Source organism: Silurus aristotelis (genome assembly GCF_946808225.1).
Source record: "Silurus aristotelis genome assembly, chromosome: 23".
Lineage (NCBI taxonomy): Eukaryota > Metazoa > Chordata > Actinopteri > Siluriformes > Siluridae > Silurus > Silurus aristotelis.
In genome coordinates, this window is record NC_139596.1 from 1,845,717 (window position 1) to 1,873,112 (window position 27,396).

The 27,396-nt window shown below is 46.6% G+C and overlaps 1 protein-coding gene across 32 annotated transcripts in view; it reads right to left on the reverse strand.

Moving 5' to 3' along the window:
- arvcfb (ARVCF delta catenin family member b) overlaps positions 1-27,396 on the reverse strand; it is a 112,032-nt gene that overhangs the window by 45,392 nt on the left and 39,244 nt on the right. For 7 of the 32 annotated variants that reach the window (XM_083526498.1, XM_083526487.1, XM_083526496.1 and 4 more), the window contains exon 1: positions 13,147-13,641. The exons of 12 other annotated variants lie outside the window; for them this stretch is intronic. In XM_083526498.1, the coding sequence (XP_083382624.1) occupies positions 13,147-13,167 (21 nt within the window). In that variant the 5' untranslated portion in view covers positions 13,168-13,641. Of the gene's footprint in view, positions 1-13,146; positions 13,642-17,341; positions 17,540-17,772; positions 17,865-21,015; positions 21,036-27,396 lie in introns of those variants that run through there. 13 more of the 32 variants (XM_083526504.1, XM_083526497.1, XM_083526501.1 and 10 more) reach the window with 4 other exon arrangements.

A 27,396-nucleotide genomic window follows, 5' to 3' on the forward strand; every position in this document is an offset into this window, starting at 1 on the left:
AATCACGTGCTTGTTTATTTAGTTTTTTCTGTCAGGAGCCGTTAGAACTGACTTTACTGGACCACTGGAAACTAATATGAGAACATCCAGAGCTCACAGATGGTCATCATCATCAAATATTAATACCATGGAAGTACAGTTCTTTTAAAACAAGGATGGAAGGAGCCAAAGAAAAATTAAACTGGGGGGGTAGGAGGAAGGAAGGAAGGAGGAAAGGACAGAAGTGACTGGCAGCGCTCCAGCTCCTCCTACTTTCTCTGGCCAGAGGAGGAGCAGATCCTGGCACCGACTCCCTATTCGAGGTCAGCCATGCCCGGATCAGAGGATGCCGTGGTGTTAATGAAGCTAGATGGCTGTGAGGAAAGGTGCATTCTGGGTAGTGCCAGCAGGGCAAAAAGGACTTTGGAAGAGAAGAGTTAGTTTTGAAATGTGGTTAAGGGTTTTTTTTTTTTTTAAATCGTGACATCTCGCCTGCGTCCTGCTCCCCAAACCCCTCGCTCATTCCCGGCCACTCCCTTATTCCGTTCTCTGAAAGACTGTCTGAGCGCAAAACCAAACAAACGAACAATGAAGAATCTCACTCCACAGCACAGGCTATGAAACTCTGCTGCTTCCTTTCACCGTGGCACCGAGTCAAAGTCCTGAAGAATGCGTCGAGTGCGCTGATGGATTTCCTCGCTGGAGCATGGAAACGTCCCGTCGACCAATCGAAGCTTTGTTTACTCTTCCATTACGCCGTGATCTATGTGCGATAAATAATGGTGAAACAATATGCCGCTTCCAAAAGGTACGAAATGTTAGGCCTGGGAGAGAAGAATATTCTTTCTTTCTCTTTTTTTCTTTAAACATCTGGAACAAATCAGCCGAGTATAAATCCACACGTTCGAAAGGCATTCCTGGAACGCTGAGGCTTACAGTAGGGTTCCGAGGTAGCCCCCCCACACACACCCACACAATGCCGAGCGAAGCAAATCTGTGGAATGTGACCCATTGTACTTCGCTAGTCCATTTATCATCACTGTTGAGCCCCACTCGAGGTGAAGAATAGCGGAACAGCAGAACGACGCGGCAGATTATTTCTACACTGTCCGCTGTGGTAACAATGGCAATGACTTTGGGGGGATTGAATGTGGGCTTGTTTGTTTAGACTAGTGAACTGGGACAGACTACACACCGAACCAACATGGCCGACTTTGAGCGAGGAATAAAAACTTTAGAAAACCAAAAGGTGTCTTTGCTGAACACTAAATGTAGCTGTAAATGGATAAAAATGCTTGTCTCAAAGAACTAAAAACATCACTGTTATAGAAAAATGACCCACTCTGCAGCAGTAAACGTATTTCTGCTTGGATAATTTACTATTTTATTTCGTCCGTGTCGTGCATCAGCACTGAACTCAGGCTACTTGGGGACCAGGAGCCAAAACCCCAAACGCCTCAATGAACCCTCTGAAGACGAGATAAACTGCACTACGAAGCTGTAGGGGTGGGCAGAATGTCAGCAGCAGAAGCTGAGTGTATTGTTGGTGTCCGAGGTGTTTAAACAGCTGCTTGGAATGAGATAGCTATGTCTTTCTGATACACTGCCAGGTGAACGGCTGACAGGGGAACGGCTAGTCTTAAAGAGTGAGCTCTGTGTTTACAATGTGAGGGAGGAACAGAAACAATGATGTGTTAGCCATACACACACACACACACACACACACACACACACACACACACACACACACACAGAATCATGTCACAGCGATGCCTGATGATTAACAGACAGAAGACTTAGATCAAAATTCAAATTTGGGTCAGTTTGAAATCCGATGTTCTGCAGCTGACAAAAAAAAAATATGAATCACTCTCATGTTTCTCGAACGGGAAGTCGGAAGCAGAGTCTCCAGCTGCTCTGGGCACATCGTGAGCTTTCAGGGTCGCCGAGCTCGGCTCATATTGCTCAGGGAAAAACACCACCAGACAGATAATGGAGCACAAATTGGTCAAATCCATCCAGTTTTGAAACCTGGGCCAGGAGTTTAGGTGGAGACCATGTTCCTGCACAGCAATCATCAGCCTATAATCACCGAACCCTCATCATCATCACGTCCACCACCATCAACAATCCCTCATTACTAACACTCCATCACCACTCTCATCACCACCACTCTGGCATAGCCATCGGTCCATCACCACCAGCAGTCCAGCACTACTTTCAGCATTGCATCACCACTTGATCTCCACCATTTCATCATCACCTAATTTCTATTTTGACTCTCATCATCATCATCATCACCATCACTCCAGCTTTACCACCACCACTCCCATCATCATCATAATCGTGATCGCCACCACCACCACTCTTCTTTCACCACCACCTCTCCCATTATTAGAATCACCATCACTACTACATCATCACCAGCATTACCACCCCTCCATCTTCCCCACTCTTATCATTATCATCATCATCATCATCATCATCTCAGGAACAGAGGCTGGAGAAGCAATCATGTTGGTTACAATTTAGTATCAGGAACAGTAAGGTTGGATGTACTGATGCCGTCTTCCCCACGTGTAGGATGAACATTTCTCCTGCGATCATTGATTATTCGGGTTGGTCGTCCAGTAAAGCGGTGTGAAAGCTCTTTTCTTCTGCAGTGTCCCTGATCAGAGCTGTGATCTGGGTGAATTCCTCAGAGGACGACGGGAGCAGCTGCTCCAGCCGTGTGCTCCTCCTAATGTAACACCAGGATGTCACTTGAGGCTTGTGCACCATCCTGTTTTATTACTCAGTGTCCATGTGGATCAGTTACACCACTGCCCTTCTCACTGCCTTTTTCAATTACGCTAACAGTCCTGGTGTGCATAACGTGCTCTCTGAGTGGAAGAAGGATGTAGATGTTCCCTGCACTCGGACCTTCTCGGATCTCTGCAGCCCTCTAAAACTCGTCTGGGGAAGGGGGGGTTTGGAAAAGTTTGGAAAAAAGTATTAGCTGATGTTACATGCGATTTGAACAGAATGCAGGCTGCCGCTGTAGCGTAGTTAGCATGCTGGTGGACAGGCTGCTGCTCGCTGCAGGTGGCTGTGATTTGGCCTGTTGGACGTGTGAGGATTTGAGCAGCTTTTCCTCAAAACAGCCCTTCTGATAAATCCTGGACAAAATGTGTAAAAAGTGATGACTGAAAGGAGGAGACAAATCTGAAACTTAGACCTGATGCTGGTGGAAGCTGCGAGGCTTTTTTCCAGCTGAAGAATAAAGACGAAATGACCTCGGAAGAGAGCTGTAAAAGGTGGTACGTTCCTCTGAGAGCTGGAGCAGGCCTGATGAGCCGAGACGCATTAAGGATGATGACGATGATGATGATGGCAGTGATGATAAGTTGGCTGCTGAGACAGACACAAGCCTTCCCAGATGTCCTTGTACTGAACAGCGGCAATGAAACCGCGCTGCTGTGTGTGTGTGTGTGTGTGTGTGTGTGTGTGTGTGTGTGTGTGTGTGTGTGTGTGTGTGTGTGTGTGTGTGTGTGTGTGTGTGTGTGTGTGTGCACTGAGCTTTTGGCACAAACATGCTTTGTATCAGTACAGGAAGGACGTGCAGAGAAGCTTCCTGTCTCCGAGTGGCTGGAATGTGGCCCCGCCCTTCCTGGACCCCCCCCACCCCAATGGAGAAAACAACAAACAAAGCAGTTTAATTATCTCCATTTCACACACACACACACACACACACACACACACACTGGGACAGGGATATTAGATCAAATTCTTCGCCGGTTTTTAATACGAGTTTGATTTAAACAGCTTGATTTGCGGGTCATTACGTTCGGCCGAGGGAATTTCACACGCGTTCCGCATAATCCCCCAGTCTGATGTCCTCAAACGAACTTCAGCTGGGTTCCCGAGTGTATGGCTGCTGAAGAAGATCCCCCCCCCGTTGACACCTGACCGTAAGATTTGTGAACCTTTTTGACCATCCCATTCCAGATTCCAATCTCCAATTAATTTTAGAATGAGCGCCATTTATTTGGGAAGAGCTTCCACTACATTTTGGAGACTTTGTATGGAGGTAAGGAGGCCTAGGGTTCAGCCAACGTATATGCCTACGACAGACAAAGAGAGAGAGTATGGAGGTGCTGAGGGGCTTCTGGACATGGATTCTTGGTAGAAGTGCAGGAACATGATACATATCTGAGTCGAACCCCAACAGAGCCCCGAGACCGAAAAAAGCCCACAAGTGCATTCTCAATATAGGAATGAAGTGGCAGTTGGAGCTATTTTTACACACACACACACACACACACACACACACACACACACACACACACACACACACACACACACACACAGTGGTTTACAGCTGCAGCATAGAAGAATCCAACTAATCTAATCTGTGTACAAATCAGGTCTTGGGGGCTTAGGCTTGATTTCAGTGTAAAACAATAACACACACACACACACACACACACACACACACACACACACACACACACACACACACACACACTCTACCTATTTGAAAATCTCTTTCTCTCTGTGTTCATTTCTCTCTGCCCCTTCTCTCAGTCTATCTCTATCTATCTTTCAGTCTTTCCCTTTCTCTCTCTCTCTCTCTCTCTTTCCCAGGGGAATGTACTCGGTCACTGTAGTTAGTAGAAAAGAAACACAGTAGAACAGAAAAGCATTTAATTATTTACCAACAAATGATAAAAAAAAAGAAAAAAAGAAAAAAGGGTTTTCGTAAATAAATGTAAAAAAAAAAAAAATCACGTGTTCTGAGACGGTTTCCTTCACAGCAGCTCTAAACGAGACGCGCTCTTTCGGACAGTGTAATAAGGTGCTTTGACCCTTGATGACCTCTGGTAGCTCTAACAGCCTGAGATCTCTGGCTCGTTCACAGCAAGAGGAGGAATGAAAGGAGGAACGAGAGGAGGACAGGGTGAAAATGGTAAGTCATAGTGAGTCACAGTGAGTCGGGGGAGGGGGGTGTTTGAGTCACGCTCTGGCCTTTCTGGGTGGCCAGAGAATTATGCACCTGCCTCGCCTCAGAGCTTTGGGTTTGGACAGTATGGGTGTCCGGCTGAGATTAATGGATTGGATTTTCTGTGGAAGTACCCCAAGCTCCTGGGGGAGGAGGCAGACAGGAAAGGGAGGAGTGTCCAATTGATTTTGATGTATCTGGGTTGCATCAGCTGGCGCATAGGCCAAGTGATCCTGTTAGCAAGAAGAACGTCTGATGAACTAGCTAAACTAAACAGTGTCGCAATTCATCCAATAGGGTTGAGGGTCAGAGCCGATAGCAGGCCATTCAAGATCTTCCACACACAAAGCAGATCTTCATGATGGAAAAGGTTTGGTTCTTCTAGTTCAAGTGAAGGAACATTTTCATGTTACCGAGTCCAGGGACGTCCTTCGGTGAAGAACATCTCTGTGCTTTTGTCCAGAGCTGATGTTGTTCTAAACCCCTCAGACCGAGCAGCCAAAAAAACTCGGCTCTTCATATAGAGCTCATTGTTGACGGGAACTCGAGCCAAACCCTACATTGGACTTGACGTGTACAGGCTTCTGAGACAAAGAACATTTTATCCTACTGCAAATATGAGCACAAGAACTAGCTTAAAAAAAACTAAACAAAAACATAAAACAGCACTTAAAGGAATGTTCTCGAAAGCTCCGTCCTACTGCATGGACGAAGCCAAAAAGTGAAGAGTTCAGAAAGGGAAAACCGGACTGCGCCGTTATTTCACATGATAAACGATGAAGCAATTAACTGCACTCGCGCTATAAATCAAGCTCGGCTTCGTCAATGAAAACTGCGAGGGCTGAAATTAAACGCCGCTGCTGCGTAGTCAAGAGGGGAGAAAAAAAAAAAAGCGGATGTGAAATTCTCTGGAGACGCAAAAAAAAAAAAACAATTGGAAGCTGAGCAGCAGCACCAAGACACATTCCACAATCCACGCAGGAGGTTCTCAGCTGAAGACGAGCTCCTCGCAGCAGTCCTTCAATGCTGCACAGCTCCTCTAACTCCATATGGCTACAATTTGGTGCGGGAGGTTCAGACGCGGTGCCAGAACTCCGTCCTACCTGTCCTGCAGTGAGGACGAAAATTGGAGGACCGGCTCCTGTTTGATGCGATGCTTCATGGTTTTAGTGTTCCAGATGCGGCGCTAACGTGCTCCAACAATAAAACTAATGGAAAGCACGTGCACACAAAGGGGAAAACGTTGGAAGCAGGGACGTTATATAACTGAAAAATGAGGAATCGATGGCGTCGTGACGGCAGGGTTTTACGCTCAGGGCTACAGCGACTAATAGAGTCATTCATTAAACAAGGCTACGCTCAGCATCGGCAACCTCCGAATCACCTAGTTTGAGAACACAACGGGGTCTAAATGCTTATGGACGTGTTATTCATCCAGGAGATTCCGGAAAAAAAAACCCTTTGGTCTGAATTTTGGGAGATTTCCGCTTGAAATTTGGATCCGTGGAGTCCACACTATCAAGGCTGACCTGAGAGAAAAATGATCTGCTTTGAATAAATCGTTAAAAATAAATAAAATACATACTGACAAGTTCTAAATGTCAAAAAAGGAAAGCAAGAAATTGCATTCTCACCTGGCACATGTCTTATTATCAGAAGTAAAATTAGCATGACGAGTGGAAAACATTTCAAGAATTTCTGCATTCGCTGAGTATAAAAACAAACAAATAAATAAATTAAATCAGACAGAGAAAGTGGATTTATTTTCCTATTTCTTCCTGCCGAAACGTCACCTCTATGGCATTTCCCACCAAACAAACAATTTCACCCAGGAGCTTAAAGGAAGTCCGGGACAGAAATATTCAACTGCCACTAATGCAGCAAGGAAGCGAGTGGGGCTCCCTGATCCTGTTTTTTTAAGGTTTTGATGGACAGAGTGATAAAAACACGAGAGGATCTAAAGATCACTGTTGATGTTTTATATTCCATCACTAGAAAGCTCCTCCATGCTGATGTGTGGAATGCGTGCCCTTTCCCCGAACTACGGTGGGCTAGTGCTGTCTGATTAGCGACTCGAAGCGGGCGCCAAAAGGGCAACTTTCTTCTGCAAGCCACCGGGTCATCGTCGGCTCTTTAATTCAGGGTTCCTGCGTATCGGTCGGGGACGCTCTGAACCACCAGAGACAGAAAGAGGCGTGACCACATTGTCCCCCCACCCCTCCCATCTCCATACATTATTCACCCTAATTAGCCTGATTGAAATTCAGTTCCAGCTGCGATTGTGCCCTTGTCCCTCTCTTGACGCCCAAGCGCACGATCAAGAGGTAGAGGCGCATATCAAGAATCGTTACGCCGAGACAGCATAAATAAATAAAGGTGTGCTTAATGACTACACGGAGGCAAGACGTGCCGGCATTAGCATTTCCTTTCCGCTGCTCGGATGCCTTTAATTTATAAATGGTGACATGGCGGAGCACTGCAGAGGTTCTGCGAAACCCTGAATTTGGGGACGAGGAGGATGTGCAAAATGAGGAGATCTGCAGACATGAACGATGAAGCTCAGGCATGACATGTGGTCTTTATGCACTGCAGTCAGGGTGGGGAGATCAGGCTTAATGGATTAAGTCCAGAAGTGGGGCAGAGAAACGAAGAGGGGGAGCAGGACGACAAGGAGATTGTATCAACCATTGGTTTAACAGTGGGCTCTGAAACATGGCTGCCTTGAATCCCCTCACCTCTGCGTAAACTCTTCTGCTACCCCTTTCATTTGACGAAGCAGAGGGAATGCGAGGGCTTGCGGCTTTCGTCAAACAAAAAAAAACATTCCTTTAGGGTCAAAAACAAAAAATGGTTTTGCAACCAAATGCTGATAGAAATAAAAGCTCGTAAAATTTAGAAGCCAAAAAAAAGAGGCGATGTTACAGATTTGAAGGACCTTGGAAATTGAGGAATTGGAAGGTTGGAAGAAGTTAGAACCCTCAGACAGAGCTGAGAGATGAGACAGGAGAGTAAAACGGAGGCGTTTAGCCCGAGACAGACCAGTCGAGGTTCATTGGACAACTCAATAGAGCTTTAAGGAATGTCGGAAGCGCGCCTCTTGCTTTTGTTCCTCCTTCCCCCCCACCGTTCGTTCCTGGTGGGAATGAGACGCTTGACCGTTGGGAGGGAAAAAAAAACGAGGCGAGGTGAGCGGCTGAGCTTCAGTGGACAGCTTTCCTCTCTCTCTCTCTCTGGATGTGTCTTTTGTTTCCAGGCTTTCTTTTTGATACAGAAAAAACTTTTTTACATAACTTCTGTGGTTTTCATATTCATTGAAAGCTAGCAACAGGAAAAATGAAGGAGGAGGGAGGAAATGGGGGACCGAATGAAAGGTAGCATAGATGAGTGTGTGCTCTGAGGCCAGCAGCCCCGTCAGCTCCCATTACTGGGGAAAGTGCAACACGTTCTCTGGACCTACACTTCCTGTAAGGAGCCTGTGTCGTGAGAGAAAGCTGCAGGGGGAACCTCGGCTCTCCATCTTCTGACTCGGGTGTGTGGCAAGTTTTTGGAAAAGGAGGCTGAGCTACAGGGGTAAAACAAACGACGTGCCGGGAGAAAGAGGTTGAAGATTCTGAGGAGGAGCTCTTAACCATGGGGTTACAGTGCTGCTGGATTTAGATTAGTCATTTAACTTAGTTATCGTTTCTATGGTAACAAGACACTAGAAGAAGGGGTCTCCAGTGTCGAGAAAAGTTTTCCCATTAAAATTGGGGGCAAATGCAAAGTTTTCTTTTGCCAACGAGGCCAGACACGGTCACTCCAACAAGGCCGGTGCTGCCGCAGGACCTCGCTCGCCCCTCCCCCACCCGGGACCTTTCAGCTCAGCTGGCTGAACAGAGAAGAAATGGGATTGTGTGTGTGTGTGTGTGTGTGTGTGTGTGTGTGTGTGTGTGTGTGTGTGTGTTAAACCCTCTATACATATCTGTCAGAGGAGCCCCAGTTCTTGAAAGGCAAGATAGAGCGCACTAGAGGAGAGGGGGATGAGGATAAGGAAGAGGAAGAGGAGGAGGAGGAGGAGGAGGAGGTGAGGGGGTGAAATGAACTGGCTCTTAATCGATCCAGGAGGCTGATGGATGGAAAAAGCGTCTCACGGCACAAAGACATCGATCTTACGTCGAGATAAAGAACTCCCGATTGTGTTCGTGTCAAAGGCGTTTTCGCAAGTTCAAATGCACGGCTTTATTCTTATGCGACCGCACGTGTGTGTGCGCGCGCGCGTGTGTGTGTGAAATGAGACTGATGAAACATGTCCATCACTGTCCCTTCACGTCCTGATATTAGCTAATACTGAGCAGCCGGATCAGTGTGTGTAATCAATCGTGATCCTCTCGATCCTTTTTTCCTTTGTTTCCGTGGCTCAAGATGAAAAAACTGTTACACACACACACACACACACACACACACACACACACACACACACACACACACACACACACACACACACAAGCACGTTTTTTGTATCTCCGTGGTGCTAAAAGGCAAAAAATAGATCAGACAAAATCTCCTGATAAAGGTATGATTACCTGCTAATCTTGAAGTCACCAGCCACTTCTACTACCACACACACACACACACACACACACACACACACACACACACACACACACACACACACACACACACACACACACACACACACACACACACACCCCAACAGAAGATTAATTTCTATGATAACAGGGCAACCCCTCCTCCCTGTCAAACACACATCTGATAACTCACTCTCTCTCCATCTCTCTTGCTGTGTCTATGCGTCTGTCTCTCTGCCTTCTGTCTGTCTCCCTCTCTCTCTCTCTCCCCCCATCAGTCTGTCTCTCTGTTCTTTTATCTGACTTTCTCTCTCTCTCTCTGTTCTATCTGACTTTCTCTTTCTCTCTATCTCTCTCTCTCTCTCTCTCTAAATCAGTCTGTCTGTCTGTCTCTTTCTCTCTCGCTCCATCAGTCTGCCTCTCTCTGTTCCTCTCTCAGTCTCTTTCTTGCTTTCTCTATAAACATAAATGTATAATAAAAATAGGTCCAATAATACATAAACCAGTAACCAGCGCACGCACGCACGCACACACACACACACACACACACACACACACACACACACACACACACACACACACACACACACACACACACACACACACCTGTCCACCCAAACCATGCAAACTATTTAAGCGAGGTGCTTGTGGGTACTACAGCTCTTAACCTCAGCCCATGCTGTGCTTATAAGTGAGTGAGTGTGTGTGTGTGTGTGTGTGTGTGTGTGTGTGTGTGTGTGTGTGTGTGTGTGTGTGTGTTGGGGTCATGGAAAAGCACAAGGCTATATCAGTTACACATGCAGTTTGCCAAATGGGTTACAAAAGAGCTCATGCCGGCACTGTAATGTATTTATAAGTACCCTGCTGCTGATCCTGGACCAGTGTAAACACACACAAACCCTGTGCTCGGAGCTAAAACAGGGGCTGGAGATCCTCTTAGAAGCTTCTATGTACTTTTATATAGCCTTTGGCACTCGTTAAAATGTGCATACACACACACACACACACACACACACACACACACACACACACACACACAATAACAATAATTAAAAAAAAGAAGATTTTCCCTGTGAAACTCTGGTCCAGGATCAGTGTAGTAAAGAAGGCCATGTTTGGACCCAGCAGGAAGTGAGAGGAAAATGTAGATAGACAACGCTTCCTGTGTGGAAACTCCGCAACAGTCCGAGCTACAAGTGTGCTGAATGAACAAAAATCCATACCACATGGATCATCTACTGATTTACTGTCCTGGATTCTTTGCAGCAGCACAAACACCACCAGAAAAACCATCATCATCTGACTGATTATCTGCCCTGGATTCTTTACAGCAGCACCACCACAAACATCACGACCACCAGCACCACCATTACCACTACAAACACTACAAAAAACATCGCCAGCACAAACATCTCTACCATCACTACAAAACACCACCAGCATCACCACCAGCACCACCACTACAAAAACATTACCAGCACCACCACCACAATCACCACCAGCACCACCACTACAAAAACATCACCAGCACCACCACTACAAAAACATCACCAGCACCACCACCACAAAAACATTACCAGCACCACCACTACAAACATCATCACCAGCACCACCACCACAAAAACATTACCAGCACCACCACTACAAAAACATTACCATCACCACCACTACAAAAACATTACCAGCACCACCACTACAAAAACATTACCATCACCACCACTACAAAAACATTACCATCACCACCACTACAAAAACATTACCATCACCACCACTACAAACATTACCAGCACCACCACTACAAACATCACCAGCACCACCACTACAAACATCACCAGCACCACCACTACAAACATCACCAGCACCACCACTACAAACATCACCAGCACCACCACTACAAACATCATCAGCACCACCACTACAAACATCATCAGCACCACCACTACAAACATCATCATCAGCACCACCACTACAAACATCATCAGCATCACCACTACAAACATCATCAGCATCACCACTACAAACATCATCAGCATCACCACTACAAACATCATCAGCATCACCACTACAAACATCATCAGCATCACCACTACAAACATCATCAGCATCACCACTACAAACATCATCAGCACCACCACTACAAACATCATCAGCATCACCACTACAAACATCATCAGCACCACCACTACAAACATCATCAGCATCACCACTACAAACATCATCAGCATCACCACTACAAACATCATCAGCATCACCACTACAAACATCATCAGCATCACCACTACAAACATCATCAGCATCACCACTACAAACATCATCAGCACCACCACTACAAACATCATCAGCATCACCACTACAAACATCATCAGCACCACCACTACAAACATCACCAGCATCACCACTACAAAAACATCACCAGCATCACCACTACAAAAACATCACCAGCACCACCACTACAAAAACATCACCAGCACCACCACTACAAAAACATCACCAGCACCACCACTACAAACATCATCAGCACCACCACTACAAACATCACCAGCATCACCACTACAAACATCACCAGCACCACCACAACAAACATCACCAGCATCACCACTACAAAAACATCACCAGCATCACCACTACAAAAACATCACCAGCATTACCACTACAAAAACATCACCAGCACCACCACTACAAACATCACAAGCATCACCACTACAAACATCACCAGCACCACCACAACAAACATCACCAGCATCACCACTACAAAAACATCACCAGCACCACCACAACAAAAACATTATCAACACCACCACAACAAAAACATCACCAGCACCACCACTACAAACATCACCAGCACCACCACTACAAAATCACCACCATCATTACCACCACAAACATCACCAGCACCACAAAAACATCACCAGCACTACCACCACAAAAACACCACCAGCACCACCACTACAAACATCACCATCACGACCACCACTACACACTCCACCGCAAACCCCACCCACAGCACCAGTGCCACGACCTCAGTGAGCAGGTGTTGTCCCTCATAATAACCCTCCTGAGATATGCAAAGAGCGCAGAGTGAGGAATCTCACTCATGCGGAGGTCAGAGGTCACGACCCGACGTGTCGGACGTTTTCTCTCTTTGAGGTGCTGAGGATCTCGGGTGTCCCCAACCCACACACACACACACACACACACACACACACACAGATTAACGGGCGCTTCCATGCCAACTCCTTTATAGACTCAGGTAACGAACAGTGTGTTCTGGCTGCTGTGGAAACGACTCGGGGCGGAAGAAGCGACATTCCTCGGACGTCTAGACGCCTTTGCTAAGTGATGAAACAACGGCACGGAATAAGCTGCGGCGTTCGTCCAGCGTCCAAAGGTGCTAGAGTTCGGCATCGTTTTCCATCTTACTGATTGCTGACTCGAGTCGTGAAAGAGATGAAAGGAAAGAGGAGCATCCGGTCGAGTCCGGTTTACACACAAGCAGGGACTGTTGTGGTGTGGAAATCAGGTGGCATTTAAGAGAGTGAGAGAGAGACAGAGAGAGAAAGAGATGAATAAAGAAGGAGAAGGAGAAGGAATAAAGGGATTCCTTCGGTCCACACTGACCTGCTTGACTTCAGCGGGCATGGCTGAGATCCCCTTTTGGTGCACACAGGCACGTCCAGAGCAAACTTTTAACGTGTGTGTGTGTGTGTGTGTGTGTGTGTGTGTGTTAGTTAAATCACTGCGCGGACGATAAGCAGCTCAGATCTGCACGGCCATCCTTCACGTCCCGTCTCTCACATGCTCCGAGGACTCGAACGTGGCGGAGGGTAAAAGGATCCACGCAGGAAAAAGGAAAAGCTGAGAGTGGAAAAAACACAGCCGTTCACTTGGTCGTGAGGCACCGTGTGAAAAAAAAAAAAGTTGCCCCGGTCCTGGAGAACAAAACCCCTGGGTTGAGGGAGAAAGGGAGGGAGGGAAAGGAGGAGGAGGAGGAGGACGAGAGAAAGAGGAGGGGTGAAAGAGTGTGAAAAGAATCCGATCCGAGTTGTCCGACGGTGTGAGAGGAACGCTCGCTCTGCTCCCTCGCTCTCCTTCTCCTCTACTGCATCTGAGCAGACGAGGCGGAGAGAAAAAAAAGGGGAAGGAGGGGGCTGACAGACGGACGCAGCTGGAGAGAGGGAGGGAGGAAGAGAGAAAGAGAAAAAGAGAGAGAGACACGGACTCCACCTCACTGACGGGCCAAAGGAGCGCGTTTCCTGGCGAAGGAGATGCAACTTTTCCTCTCGTTTCACCCTCTGCCTCTCAATCGCTCTTTCTTTGTTTGCCTCGTCCTATTTTTGTTCTACGTGAGAGCGTTTTGCAGACGTTATTCCGAACGTGAGAACGAATTCTAAGATGTGATAAGATGTGATGGGATGTGATGGAGCGAGGCTCCGATAACTACACTACTGCTAGAGGATTTGATTATACAGGGAGATCCCCCGACACACACACACACACACACACACACACACACGACCATCATTGCTGTGACTCAAAATACCCCCAGGTGTCCAGAAGGCATGAGAGGAATCGGCCCTCACCGAGTTCCGTCCTCTTGCATCCCAAACGTCTCGGTTATTTACGATGCTGAAGGAGCCCTGCTGTGTTTCATCAGCATGTTCCACACAAGAGCTCTGTGCACATGTGTGTGTGTGTTGGTGTGTGTGTGTGTTTTACGCAGCCAATCAGAAAAAGGGAGGACGAGCTGCAGGTTCAAATCAGGCAGAACCAGATGAAGCTCAATCCTCAATCACGCTCGAAAGACGAACGTGTCGGAATGGGTTTTCTATCCCAGCTGGAAGAGGTGGACAATCCTGAGGATGATGGAATCATGATTAGGGAGTTTAGGAGGTTCCTCAGAGCAACAGAGGAACATAATGGTGATGCAATGAATGGATTTAAGTCTGTTCACCAAAATCGTTCCGAGTTATTTATCAGTTCATTCATTCATTATTCCTTCATCGTCCCTCGTTCACTGGTTCATTTGGCTCATCCTCCTTTTGTCCACACGCTGATCCATTGACTGATCCTTTGCAATATGGTGATTGAAGCCCATTTGGTGAACCGAATGATAAAAATCATAAAAAAGATGTCTACTTTCTAATTTCTACATCTGTCGAGATTAAAAAGAAAGTGCTGTGAGACCAAATTCTCCCGCTTCAGCTGAAAATATTCGAGCAGGTGGGCAAATTTTGCGCTTCAGCCGAGCGTGAAAGCGTTTTCGTTTTGTGGGAACGAGATGCTTTACCCTTCATGTAGTCACGTTCCTACAGAAAACTTTGTGGAGGAAACGGATAACAAGCACATGCTGTGTTTTTTTTAAACGCCCCCCCCCCCCCAACACATAACACACACACACACACACACTATGTACTGACTGTATATGTTGTACCTTAAGACTTCCCAAACAAAACGGTCAGTCAGCACATGGCACGGCAAAAAAAAAGGCTAATAAAAAGCTGTGATGGCGCATCTGAACGCAATGCTGAGAACACGTTTAACACGTGTGCGATCGGTCATCAAAGCATCGCGAAGCCCTGGGTCTTTACACTTTGCACTCCAACAGAGCATATGCATGCACAATGCAGGAAAGCGACGCGCTGTTAAACTTTATCTGCGTTTTCTCCGTGGGCTGCTTACGCAATCTGAAAAAAAGGTGTCTCGGAAAGCTAATCAGCCCCGGAGGGAGCGAGAGAGCGTGAATGAGAGAAGGAACGACAGAATTATAATTTCAATAATAATCTGAGAAAGGGATGGGCATCTCATCTCATCTCATCCCATCCATCAGCCAGCACTTTAAATGTGGCACCTCTACATGTCCTGATGCCATTGAGCATCAGTGAACACGGGTTCAGCCCTCGGGGAATGGGAGGTCACCGGTGGCTCCTGAAGACCCGAGAGCCTTATTTAAAAAGCACACGAGGAAATCCAACATGTTACGTCTGCTGGATTTCCAGACGAACGTCGCGAGATGGAGAACGTGGCAGAAACAAATAGCTAAAGTCTGGAGCTTTCTGGGAGGCGCATGGTGTAATAGTGTGTAATTTTACGGGCTCGGAGTTCACCTGGGGGACGAGGACTTTTTTCTGAGGCTTTGGGGAAACGAGTCGAAAAGCTGGGCTACGAGGAGAAAAGTGTGTGTGTGTGTGGGACACAATAGCTCTTTGGAAAACAAAAGCGTCAGTGTGCACGAGTCTCGGTTTGAGTGCTGACTGGTATCAAGGTCACACATTCGGTCCAGGAGGGGGAGGGGGTTAAAACGTGCGACTGCTAAAATAAACTCCGCAAACAATTTACACATTCAAAGAGGTGTCGAGTTCCATAATGGCTTATGAGGAAGCTGTGTGTGTGTGTGTGTGTGTGTGTGTGTGTGTGTGTTCGAGGGAACAAAAAAACATTGTTGAGCAGTTGATTTACGAAGGTCTCGCAAACTCTGACGCTTGGCACACTGGACTTCTATTGTATGAAGAGGATATGGTTGTGTAAAAATAAATAAATAAAAGAGAGAGAAGACAAAAAGATGAGGAAACATCCAAAAAAATCCAAAAATACAGTGCAATAGTCATGAGAGTGTCCAGTGGACCCTCCAGGACGCCCTGTCCTACACTGAACCTGTCCTGACAAGCTGCACGTGTCACTGGGAGTGAGGTCCAGCATGCGGCAGCTGGAACATCAAAATCGTTATGAATCGTTGTGTTGCAATTTTTTGCCACTTAAATTGACCGTCTCGGCTGCAAAAGGCGACTCCACGATAAAAAACCGCCGAGGCTTCCAGTGGAAGCTCTTTCGGCGCTTCGGACAGAGGAAGCTGTGAGTCACGGACGTCACTTATCACGGCTACTGAATTGTTGACTCAATGATTCATGTCCCAGCAAGCAGTCGAGCCAAAGAGACGACATGAGGAGAATAAAAAAAAAACCAGAATGCCCCCGAAATACTTTGACGTTCCTGAGCCGAGGGTGAGGTGTTTAATGCATGTAAAAGGTTGTCCGGGGTTTACATCATCCAGACGCCGTTGTGTCCAATTTGCTTCGGCTACAAAAACAGTCTAATTTCCGAGTTGTCGCGTTAGAGACTGGGATGTAAATCAGGTCCAGCGTTTACGAGCAGGCGAGGATGCCAGGACTGCTGAGGAAAATGGAAATCGTCAAAGAGGCTCGCCGCCTGCGACATGGGCTCGATGGAAAATAGATTGACGCTCAATTTCCTCTTTATAGGTTTTAAATTGGCGATTTTCATGCGCCGCGGTGCCGTAGGGAGGAAACTGTAGCTGGTTTTCAAAAGCACACAAAGATGGAACTCTGTGTGTGTGTGTGTGTGTGTGTGTGTGTGTGTGTTGTGGCCCGGCCTGTATCTTGGACAGGGTCTGGGGTAGAAGTTGACAACGTGCAGAATTTTAATCAAATCGTTTAATTATTATTACAAGTAAGGAGGGACACTGATTTTAGAAATTACATTAAATTGATGGACTGGAGTGAAGGAGAAAGACTGGTGGATGTGAAGACTGGTGGATGTGAACACTGGTGGATCTGAAGATTGGTGGATGTGAACACTGGTGGATGTGAAGACTGGTGGATGTGAAGACTGGTGGATGTGAAGACTGGTGGATGTGAAGACTGGTGGATGTGAAGACTGGTGGATGTGAAGACTGGTGGAGAGGATGGATGAAGACAGAGGACTGCCTATATGAACATAATGAAGAATCACGATTACATCAAATAGATGACGTGATATCATGGATGGCACTTGTGCTCCGCTCGATCGACCAGGTTACCTGTATGACCACCTGTTGCCACGGGAGGTGCTCTGCACGTGGCACGTTGGCACGCTCCAGCTGCAGCGAGACGTGGCGTCGCTCTTCCTCGAGTGCCCGAGTCAGCTGCTCGAACCTCGCCTCTTGCTCTTTAACCGAGGCCAGGATGCTGGCGGCCGAACGCGCCTCGTATTCCTCCATGTCGGCTCGGACTTCGCGCTGGTTACAGAGCGGAGTCGGGTTTAAATTCGAGAACGTAACAACACACACACCCATACACACCAAGACGCCATGCTGGGCATGCTCTGTAGCAGCAGCGACGTGGGAAATGGCGCACGGCTACACAAATGACGGTGGAGAAAATGACGAACACACGGCCGAGCCTGTGAGAGACGAGCAACAATAATTCCACATGCGATGACTGAGACCGAGAGCGGCGTTTTCATACACACCTACAGGTTAGTGGAGCAGGACGAGTTAGAGGAAGGACATCCTCTTCTTCAGAGAGAGAGAGAAAAAGAGAGAGAGAGAGTTGTCCCAGCGGCTAGAGGAGAGACAGTGAAGGACAGAAAGAAGAAACGTCAGATTGGCAGTAATTCATGTCTTTGGGAAAACGAAATGGATGGAATCTATAAAGAGCACCGGAACCTCGGTCAAGGTCTTTTACCCAGCGGTTTAGGGAAAAAGAGAGAGGAGGTGTATGGGTGGAGGAGGCTAATGGATTAGAACTCTGTGCACCACACACACACACACACACACACACACAAACACTTCTGGTCGTAGATGTATTCCCTTTGAAGCAGCACACAGTCTTCAGGCTTTGATCATTTATTTATCCGGACCGGCGCTTGGGACGAGGCTCGCGCTGAGAACAAGAGGGTAAAGGTGTCCCGCTCCAAGGAATCCACCTGTTCCCTACTGTTTACTCTTTTTCCCAAAAGGGAGGAGAAGAACAGATCTCTCTATTACACCATGACAAATTCCTATCAACACACACACACACACACACACACACACACACACACACACACACACACACACAAAAAGAGAACTAAAATGTGTGCAGGCAACGACTTGAAAGCACCAGATACATGCAGCTCAACTCAGAACGCAATCAAATGCAAGTGAGAAAAAGACGTACACGACGTTCCTGATGGTCTGATATTAGAATGCAAGAAAAATAAATAAATAATATATATAATAATAATTAGTTCACATGGCCAACTTGCTCAGTCATGATTAGTTAAACAAACCCTGCACTTTTTGCATATTTCCATTTTCAGATAAAAAGGGAACGAAACGGACGTCACACACACCCACTACACTTATCGTTATTTCTGGAGTCTGGACGAGGCTCGAAATAGAGCGCTTCACGTGAGTGGTGAGTGATGAAATCCAGGCCGCCGAAGCTGACTCGGGCTGAAACACTTACACACCACTTTTTACTACTTCACGTCTAACCCACTTTCAGGACACAGTTTGTACACACCATGTGGGAAAAAAAATGCTGTGGACATTTTAGTAACCTCCACTCTTCTAGATGTTACACTAGATGTTTTGTGGAGTAAAAACATACAGGCAGTAATGCGGAATGAGGAAGCCTGGGTTCAGTCAGCGATCGCATTCATCCCAAAGAAAGACAGAGAGAGAATGTGGAGGACAGCGAGGTCGTTCTCGACAGTCTGGAGTCGGGTTGGAGTTTAAAACAGAAGAACTTCCACACACTTCCTACCCATGTAAAGGATATCTTCATGAAGCTGGCTTTGTGCACTTTGTGTCATGGTGGATCAGGTTTGAGTCTCCTAGCTTGAGCGAAGGGAAAATTTCATGCTAGCGCTTACAAAAGACTTCCTAAACAATTGTGTGTTTCCAGCTTCATGGTAACAGTTTGGAAAAACCACATATGGGTGGAAAATTAAGGTGTCTGTATATACAACAGAGTTAACTCTCAACATCTTAGAATTTTGGCAATCTTAGAATTTTAGGACAAACTTCAACTTCAAACAACATCAACTCCGAGCCCCGGGACTAGTTTATTTGTGCCAGCGCTAAAAATAGAGGGATAAAAGATGCAGTGGGATGTGAATGAAATCCCCTGACAGCCTCGGGGTGGGGGGGCGGGGGGGGGCAGACGACTGCCAGACAGGCTGGCTGGACAATAAACACAGACTGGTGGCCATTTTGGCCCGAATAAATTTGCGTGGGCCTCGAGCTGTACACAATCTGTCCACACGGCGAGGAGGAAGTAATCAGCGCCTCTCGGATACGCTCCGGCCCAGCGGAACGCCGTCCAGCCTCAGAAAATAAGGCTCGGATGAAAAATGGGGCAGTAAAAAAAAAATCGATGCAAGATCCCGGCGGGAAAAGGGAGGGGATCATTAAGACGGAATGCACAAGATAAGCGCAGGAGGTCGGCCCCCAAAAACCAGACGGCTGTTCGAGGGAGAGCAGCGAGACGGTAAACTGGTGTTCGAGACGCAAACCAATTAGAGCCCGTATCATTACCCCGGACGGTCCCCTGTTCAGGCTGATTACCCCCTTCATTTCCCCTCTGAGGGAGGATAAATCAATCCCCACCAGTGTCCACCTGAGCCCCCATCTGTCCTACAGTGACTCTCTGAATATGGGACGGGCTTCAAGTTCCTGATAAACCTGAGTTCAAGCACGTCTGAACCTCAAACACTTGCTTAAGGGAAACACACACACACACACACACACACACATGCTGAGCAAAGCCAAATCATACATATTAAGAGACATTACTCTGCTTTCGTGTGAAGAGATTAAACGCGTTTGCTGTGCTGTAGGTCACGCTTCTTAAAGCTGAAGGGCACTCTGGGAGATTTTTCCATAATTCTGAGCGCCCGCAAGCACTTAAGAGGTCAAAGGACTTTTTCACGAGAACCCTTCGTTCTGAACATGTGGACGCGTGCGGAGAATGGGCCGAGAGGCAGGTGAGAAGGTATAAGGAGAAGGGAGGGGTTTAGTTCAGCCAGCTCCTTCTAGAGCCAGTGAATGGAAAGAAGCAGCAAAACAATCCCTAAAACGAGCATGCTTCCACCAGCGTGCTTCATACATGGATAATTATGATCGATTCACCGCATTCGGCAACGTCGTTCTTTGTGAAACTCTGCGTACATTGCGATCTTATAGCAAAGTTTCTTAAGTTATTGTGTGTGTGTGTGTGTGTCCTACAGGTCAAATGCATTACAGGTGCATGTACCAATAAATCATCATATCTTGCACGTGAAACCTGCTCACGTCGCGAACGCTGGCTTGAGAGAGTGTTGAAAAGCATGAACTGTTACTCCATTAAGGAAATTCTGCCTTTGATTCAACACACACACCACATTCCAAACATATCAAGCACCAGGGAGACACCCGATAAAGAAGTAAAGCTAATCAAATTGCCTGTAAACTGAAAGTATGCATACACACGCACCCTTAGGATCTCAGCCCCCGATTTCAGATTCAAAGGCGTTCCGTTTTAAAGAACATTAAAAAGGAAGTAAAGCCGGGAGAAGGAGAAGTGCTGGATGAGGGCTGAGCGAGCTTAAAGGAAAAGTCACAAAGCCAAGCGCAGGCTGATAAGCTTCAGAACTAAAAGGAGAAAGATGGAGAGAGAGAGAGAGAGAGAGAGAGAGAGAGAGAGAGAGAGAGAGAGAGAGAGAGAGAGAGAGAAAGACATTGTTTACCATTGTGCTTTCTTTCCTTTCGTTTGGGCTTTGAAGTTCAAGCTCTTAGACACTGACTGCCACATTCACACACACCTACACACACACACACACACACACACACACACACACACACTTACTTCAAGGTTCCTCGGAGAGCACTGGCTCCATACAAACATGAAGGAACTCATGTGCTCTCGAACCTTTTCAAAACTTCTCCCCCTACACACACACACACACACACACACACACACACACACACACACACACACACACACACACACACAATGAGAGCAGCTTGTGGAGTTTCCCCTCGTGTCATTAATACAGAGCAGATCACGAGAGCTTTGAAGCTCGGGGCTGCAGAATTCTCTGCTTTTCCCTCTGTTGTGTGACGAGCCCAGAGCTCTGCGTTGCTCTGAATCCGAACGAACGCTGGCCACTTGCTGTGAGGTGACTGGGCTTCAGAGACATTGAGGGAAGACGTGATCAAAATCCTACACAATCTTATACATGACTGTGTTCCTGCTGAAGATTCGAGGTGCTCTTTACACCGCTTTTCCTTTGGATTATCCGATTTGCTATTTCTCCTTCTTCCCTGTGTTCCCTTGCTCCCTCTGTCTGTCTGAGTCTCAATTTGAGATAGATAGACAGATAGATCACTGGGTCACTTCCTGGACCGGCGGTTGCCACTGCAGGGATCAATTAGACGAACGCCGACGCCGTGTTACAAGACGCTCGTACTTGTTCCGGACCTGACGTGGGCTCCGTGCTTGAACGATAAGCGACGGGCCCTAAATATCCCTCCGCCTCTCTGGGGTGCGCCGTGATCTGCCGAATAAATAAAAGCGTGAGGCGTGGAGACGGGCCGCAGTGCAGATTTATGTCCAATAATAAAGGTAATGGAGCCATTGTAGGAAATGCTGTCAGGGCTGGAGAATGATGGATGCTCTCGGAGAAGCATTTATCTATCTGTGTGAGGCATGGGGAGAAAGCAGGGAGGGACGAAGGGAGGGAAAGATAAAGGAGTGGAGGAGTACACTGTCAGGGTGGCAGGGTCAATGCATACAAGATGGATAATGTGTGTTGTGGTGTGTGTGTGTGTGTGTGTGTGTGTGTGTAAAGGGTAGAAGATTCTCCTCGCTGATCAGCGGAGGGTCTAATTGGCCGACTCGGCAGAAGACAGCACGTCCCTAATGAGCGTAACGATCCCTCATTAGCACACGCTAACTTTCACAAATCCATCGAAAACGGCGCGCCGAGGTGCCGAGATCGCCGGCCAAGAACTCATCAAAAGCGTCTGAGGACGAGGTCATGCCGAGGACGCAGCCAAGCTGGGCGAGAGCGACGAGTCAGCGTCAGGAGCGGCCCAGGGCTTGAGGAAACGTCTCAGACGGAAATCTTCTGATACAACGTGCTGATTCAATCCAACTTCACAGCATCCTGAATGAAGAGATGCGTCGTTCACTTCTTTCTTTTCAATATTCATTTTCCACACCCCCTATTGGTTTGACTCCACCTACTGGGAGGAGCTGAATCAGGTCTGGCTCCGCCCCCCCACCAGATACATGATCTTTCCCGCTTTTACTTTGGGTGGATCCTCGAGTTCTTCAAGTTCAGCATCTCAAACACTAATCCGGGAAATGCTCAGAGCTCTCTAGAATACGCTTACGTGGGTCAAACGGCCATCATGAAGCGTTTCCACTCTAGACTGACCTTTCACTTCCTCATACGCTGGTTCCTAAAGTCCAAAAATAAGCGCTCTTGAGATCTTGACTTCCGGGGGGTATGGAAGTGGAAATCGGAAAATCTGCTGCCTCGTTTGCCTCCACATCAAAGCGTGTGTGCGTGGTGTTTCATCACTGCATGACCTCAAGCAACCTCAGAGCATCTCTAATGAGCACAGTGGTTTCTTGGCTGCTTTAAATCCAGACTGAGTGCGTGTGTGTGTAAAAAAACAGAAACGGAGATGTGCCGAGGTTTAATAAGGAATTACAGGACGGAGACATCAATCAGAATCAGGATATGATAATATGATGTGTCCAAAACAAAAAACACCACACAAGCGCATGCAGGTTCTTCAAGGCTTCATGTGGAACGTACAGAACCTGGGCTTGTTTGAACCTTCACTTGTCTGGTATCTGAGATGTTTAATACAATACATGGTCCTATCATCCTTGTCTTCTATAGACCATCGAAACGTTTTTTCACGTCAGGTCTTCAAATGCAGACGCACAACCACGGCAGGAATATGGGGGGGGGGAGAGAGGGGGCTGATGGAAGTGTCTCAATACAGGAACCTGGATTGTTTTCGAGCTTTGTTGGTTCCAGACGGATCTTCAGAGCGGGGTTTTTTGTCCTCCTCTATCTTTTGTGTTCGTGTTGACTGTTTTCATTTATAACCGTCAAAGCTACGGCACAGATAATCGCGCGCTCGGGGCTTTATATCGGGAACGCCGGGTGCGGCAAGAAAAGAAATGTTTTGAGAAAACTCGATGTTCTACGAGACGTCCTGTCCTCCGATGTCCTTTACTGTGTGGTTCGACTGACAACGAACGAGCTGCATAAATGCTCTGCACCTCCAGCTACATTAAGATGGGAGGTGGGAGCTCAATGTTTAGAGGCTTGGATGGTCATAAGTTCAAATCCCAGCACCATGAAACTCTGCTGGGCCCTTGAGCAAGGCCCTTAACACCCAACTGCTCGGATAAGGGCGTGGCATAAATGACATACATTTTACTGTGGAAATTAAGATGTGTGTGTGACCATCAGATTGATATGTGAATCTTTTTGAACATCCCTTTGAGTTCATTCCAAAAGGTGTGCAATAGGGTTTGAGCTCTTCGGGAGGCCACTCAAGATCTTCCAGACACTTCTGTTCCTCCAACTGTGGGGCTGGAAAAGTCTAGTGTCCCAATACTTTTGCCTAGAAATACGTTCTGAAACGCAGCAAAAATGCTGGGGGAAATTGTTTACCACAACTAAAATGAGCTTTAAACTCCTAGGAGATGGGAGTCGGATTCTGTTATTCGCCTGGATTCCCCAGTCGAATTCTCTCACTTCGACAGTTAATTTCGCCAATCTAGGCCATTTGTCATCTCCGCCTTCGCCAAGTGTACAAAACTGACAGGAACATTTATCACACTTGCCCCAACCGAGAACGACTTCTGGAAGCGTTCTATTGTTTATCAAATCAATTTAGGCGGGAAAGAAAAAAAGAGAACCGTTAGTCTCCTCGTCCGGGGGATCGTGAATACCTGGAGGGGGGAGGGGCAGAGTCACTCAGACGTGTGTGTGGAAGAGGGCGGATAGCACGTGCCAACTGCTTTATAAAGGAAAGTGAACGTTTCTCAGCGTGAAATGGGACGGCGCTGAGCAGCTTTACACACGTTCTAATGTTCTGTGTGTGGAATGGAGACCATCCAGATATTATAGGAATAAATGCTTTGATAAATGTGAGCGGTAATGGACCTGAAAAGTCCCGTGGCAGAGAGATCCAGCTTTATTACAGCTCCCCTTCTTTACAGGAGACATGAAGGTTTTAGGTACAGCTATTTTTATATTACATCCTGATGTGTGCGTGCGTGCGTGCGTGTGTGTATATATATATAGGCATTAAAGGTGGCATCGGTTCAACATCGTGCGTCTGCTGAAAGTTCAGCTTCATGCTGGACTGTTTGTGGCTGTGACGATACTTAAATCTGATGAAAAGAAAAGCTGCTGTGGAGATTTATTCTCCTTTCAGATCAGACACACGGGACGTGCTGAGATTCTCACTGCACAGGGACACGATACAGTTTACACATTAATTACTGAGTGCAGAGAGAGAGAGAGAGAGACAGAGAGAGAGAGGGGGAGAGGGAGAGAGGGATAGGGATAGAGGGAGAGAAACAAAATACAAAGATACAGATACAAAGAGAGAGAGACAGACATACAGACAGAAAAAAAAAGATAGGTAGATAGAGATATAAAGAGAGATTGACAGAGAGACAGACAGAAAAAAAGATAGGTAGATAGAGAGAGACAGAGAGGCTAAGAGAAAGAGAAGAAGAGATATACGAAGTGAGACAGAAGAAAAGAGACAGAAAAAAAAGACAGTAAGGCACAGAGAGAGAGAGAAAGAGATAGAGGGAGGGATAGAGGGAGAGAAACACAATACAAAGATACAGATACAAAGAGAGAGAGAGAGAGAGACAGACAGAAAAAAAATAGATAGGTAGATAGAGATAGAAAGAGAGAGCGAGACAGAGAGACAGACAAAGAGAGGAATAGATACACGGAGTGAGACAGAAAGAAAGACAGTAAGGCAGAGAGAGAGAGAGAGAGAGAGAGAGAGAGAGAGAGAGAGAGAGAGAGAGAGAGAGAGAGAGAGAGAGAGACACTACTGAAGGTTGTTGTAGGACAATATGGACAGTCTGTAGGGGACAGATGGAAGTGATTCAAGTTCCCTTTTACTGGATTCTTTCTCTCACTAAGTTTAGAAAGGAAACTGTGAGGCTGATGTGAGACTTTGAAGCTGCTTGAAAAAAAGGTCACATGACTAGTTATAAAGCGTCTGCTGTTCAATGTTAAATTAACAGGTTATTGGAGTGGGGCGTGATGTGGCTTTGATACGTCTCCTAGAGCGGCTGGCGTGAAGCCGAGGACAACACGTGCAGGAGGGGAAAGATGCGAGAGCGACAGTTTGACCTTCGCCTCTAACTGGAAGCATGGAGGACGAGGCAGAGCCGGGACGAACACGTGAAGGTCGGAGAAGGACCGGAATGAGAAAACCACACACACACGCACGCACGCCTTTAGCAACAGATCACACTTGAGGCGGCAGTGAACATCATTACACGTCTAAGACGAGTGCGAGTGATTTACAAGAGGACGGCTTGTTCGTTCAACACCTCAGCTCCCAAGAGTCTCTCTTACACACACACACACACACACACACACACACACACAAATCACACATTCAAGCCATGCCTGGATTTCCGAGTGTCTCAGCTGCTGTTTGGTTCACACCATGTCCCAGATGACTCCGAAGATACAGTCAGGCCCACTACATGACTCACTCTCTTCTCTCTCTCTCACACACAAACACACACACACACACACAGGATATAATCTCTGAACACTGGAGATAAACGTCGGTGTAAACGAACTAAACCTCATGTCAGATGAGGACGAGTGTCGTTACGAATGAATAACTGCATGGCGAATGAAGCTGCTCGACGCGCTCCGAAAGGAAGACTTCCAAGACATGCTCCAGAACACCACTGGGGGCGCTGTATTGCTGTGCAAGGGGACTATTATGAAGGTGATAATGAATAAAGCAAAAAACATTTTGTTACCACCTCGTATATGTTGGAAGATTCTGGGCTCTGCCAGACTTCTATGGTCACGCTCATTTGGACGAATGGGATAAATCGCAAAAGTACACAATTGAAAAATAAATGAAATAATACGCCATTAAGCAGCATATTGACGCAGGCATTATTAGAACACAGTGTAGCACAGATTCTTCCGAAGAGCATCGTGTGCTGCTCTACTGCACGTGGCACCGTAATCAGATGATTATCGGACCGGACCAGCAAAAAAACTGTGGAACGGTAAAAAAGTTGGTATAATTACATAGTATAATTAAATACTTTTAAATGTAACTTTTTTTTTTTTTTTTTATGTGATTCTCTCTCCTATTAGTGTCTTAACTGGGTGGTCCACCAGGAGGGACCCAGAATCACATCACCCCAGGGCTGTAGAAGTGAGTCAGTGGAGTGGGAAATTGCTAGACACACACACACACACACACACACACACACACACACACACACACACACACACACAGGAGAGATTGAGACAGGGATAAAAAGGCATAAAGAGAAAGAAAGTAAGGATAGAGGAGTGTAGATGAGACACAGAGATGGAGAACCTGTCCATCCATGAATCATATTCGTAAAGTAGAATGTGAGAAACACAAGGACAGGAAGTACCTTTTTTTTTTTCTTTTTTTTAAATGGCAACCGAAAAAGGTTAGAAAAAAAAGGAACACGATGAAAATGCAAAATCACAACGTACATCTCAATCCGAAAGAAAACTTGCGAATGCCCTGGCGCCTCCGAAAGAGGAATTTGACTTTACGCGCTGAAGAGAAAAAAAGATATTTACAGAATGAAGAAACAAAAAGATAAAGTAGGTGACCATTTTGAATTTTGAACCAAAAAAAAACAAGCCAACGACAGTAAAGGAGTGGAGAAAGAAGACAAACCAACATATACAAAAACCCCCACAATCAGAACGACCCTCTCAACAAGACCAGAGAAATTCTTTTCCTTTAAATATAAAGTTTTACTCATATCGTATCTGTGTTTGATAATAAAAGTCGTCTTTTAATATTAAAATGTCCCTCGGTTATTA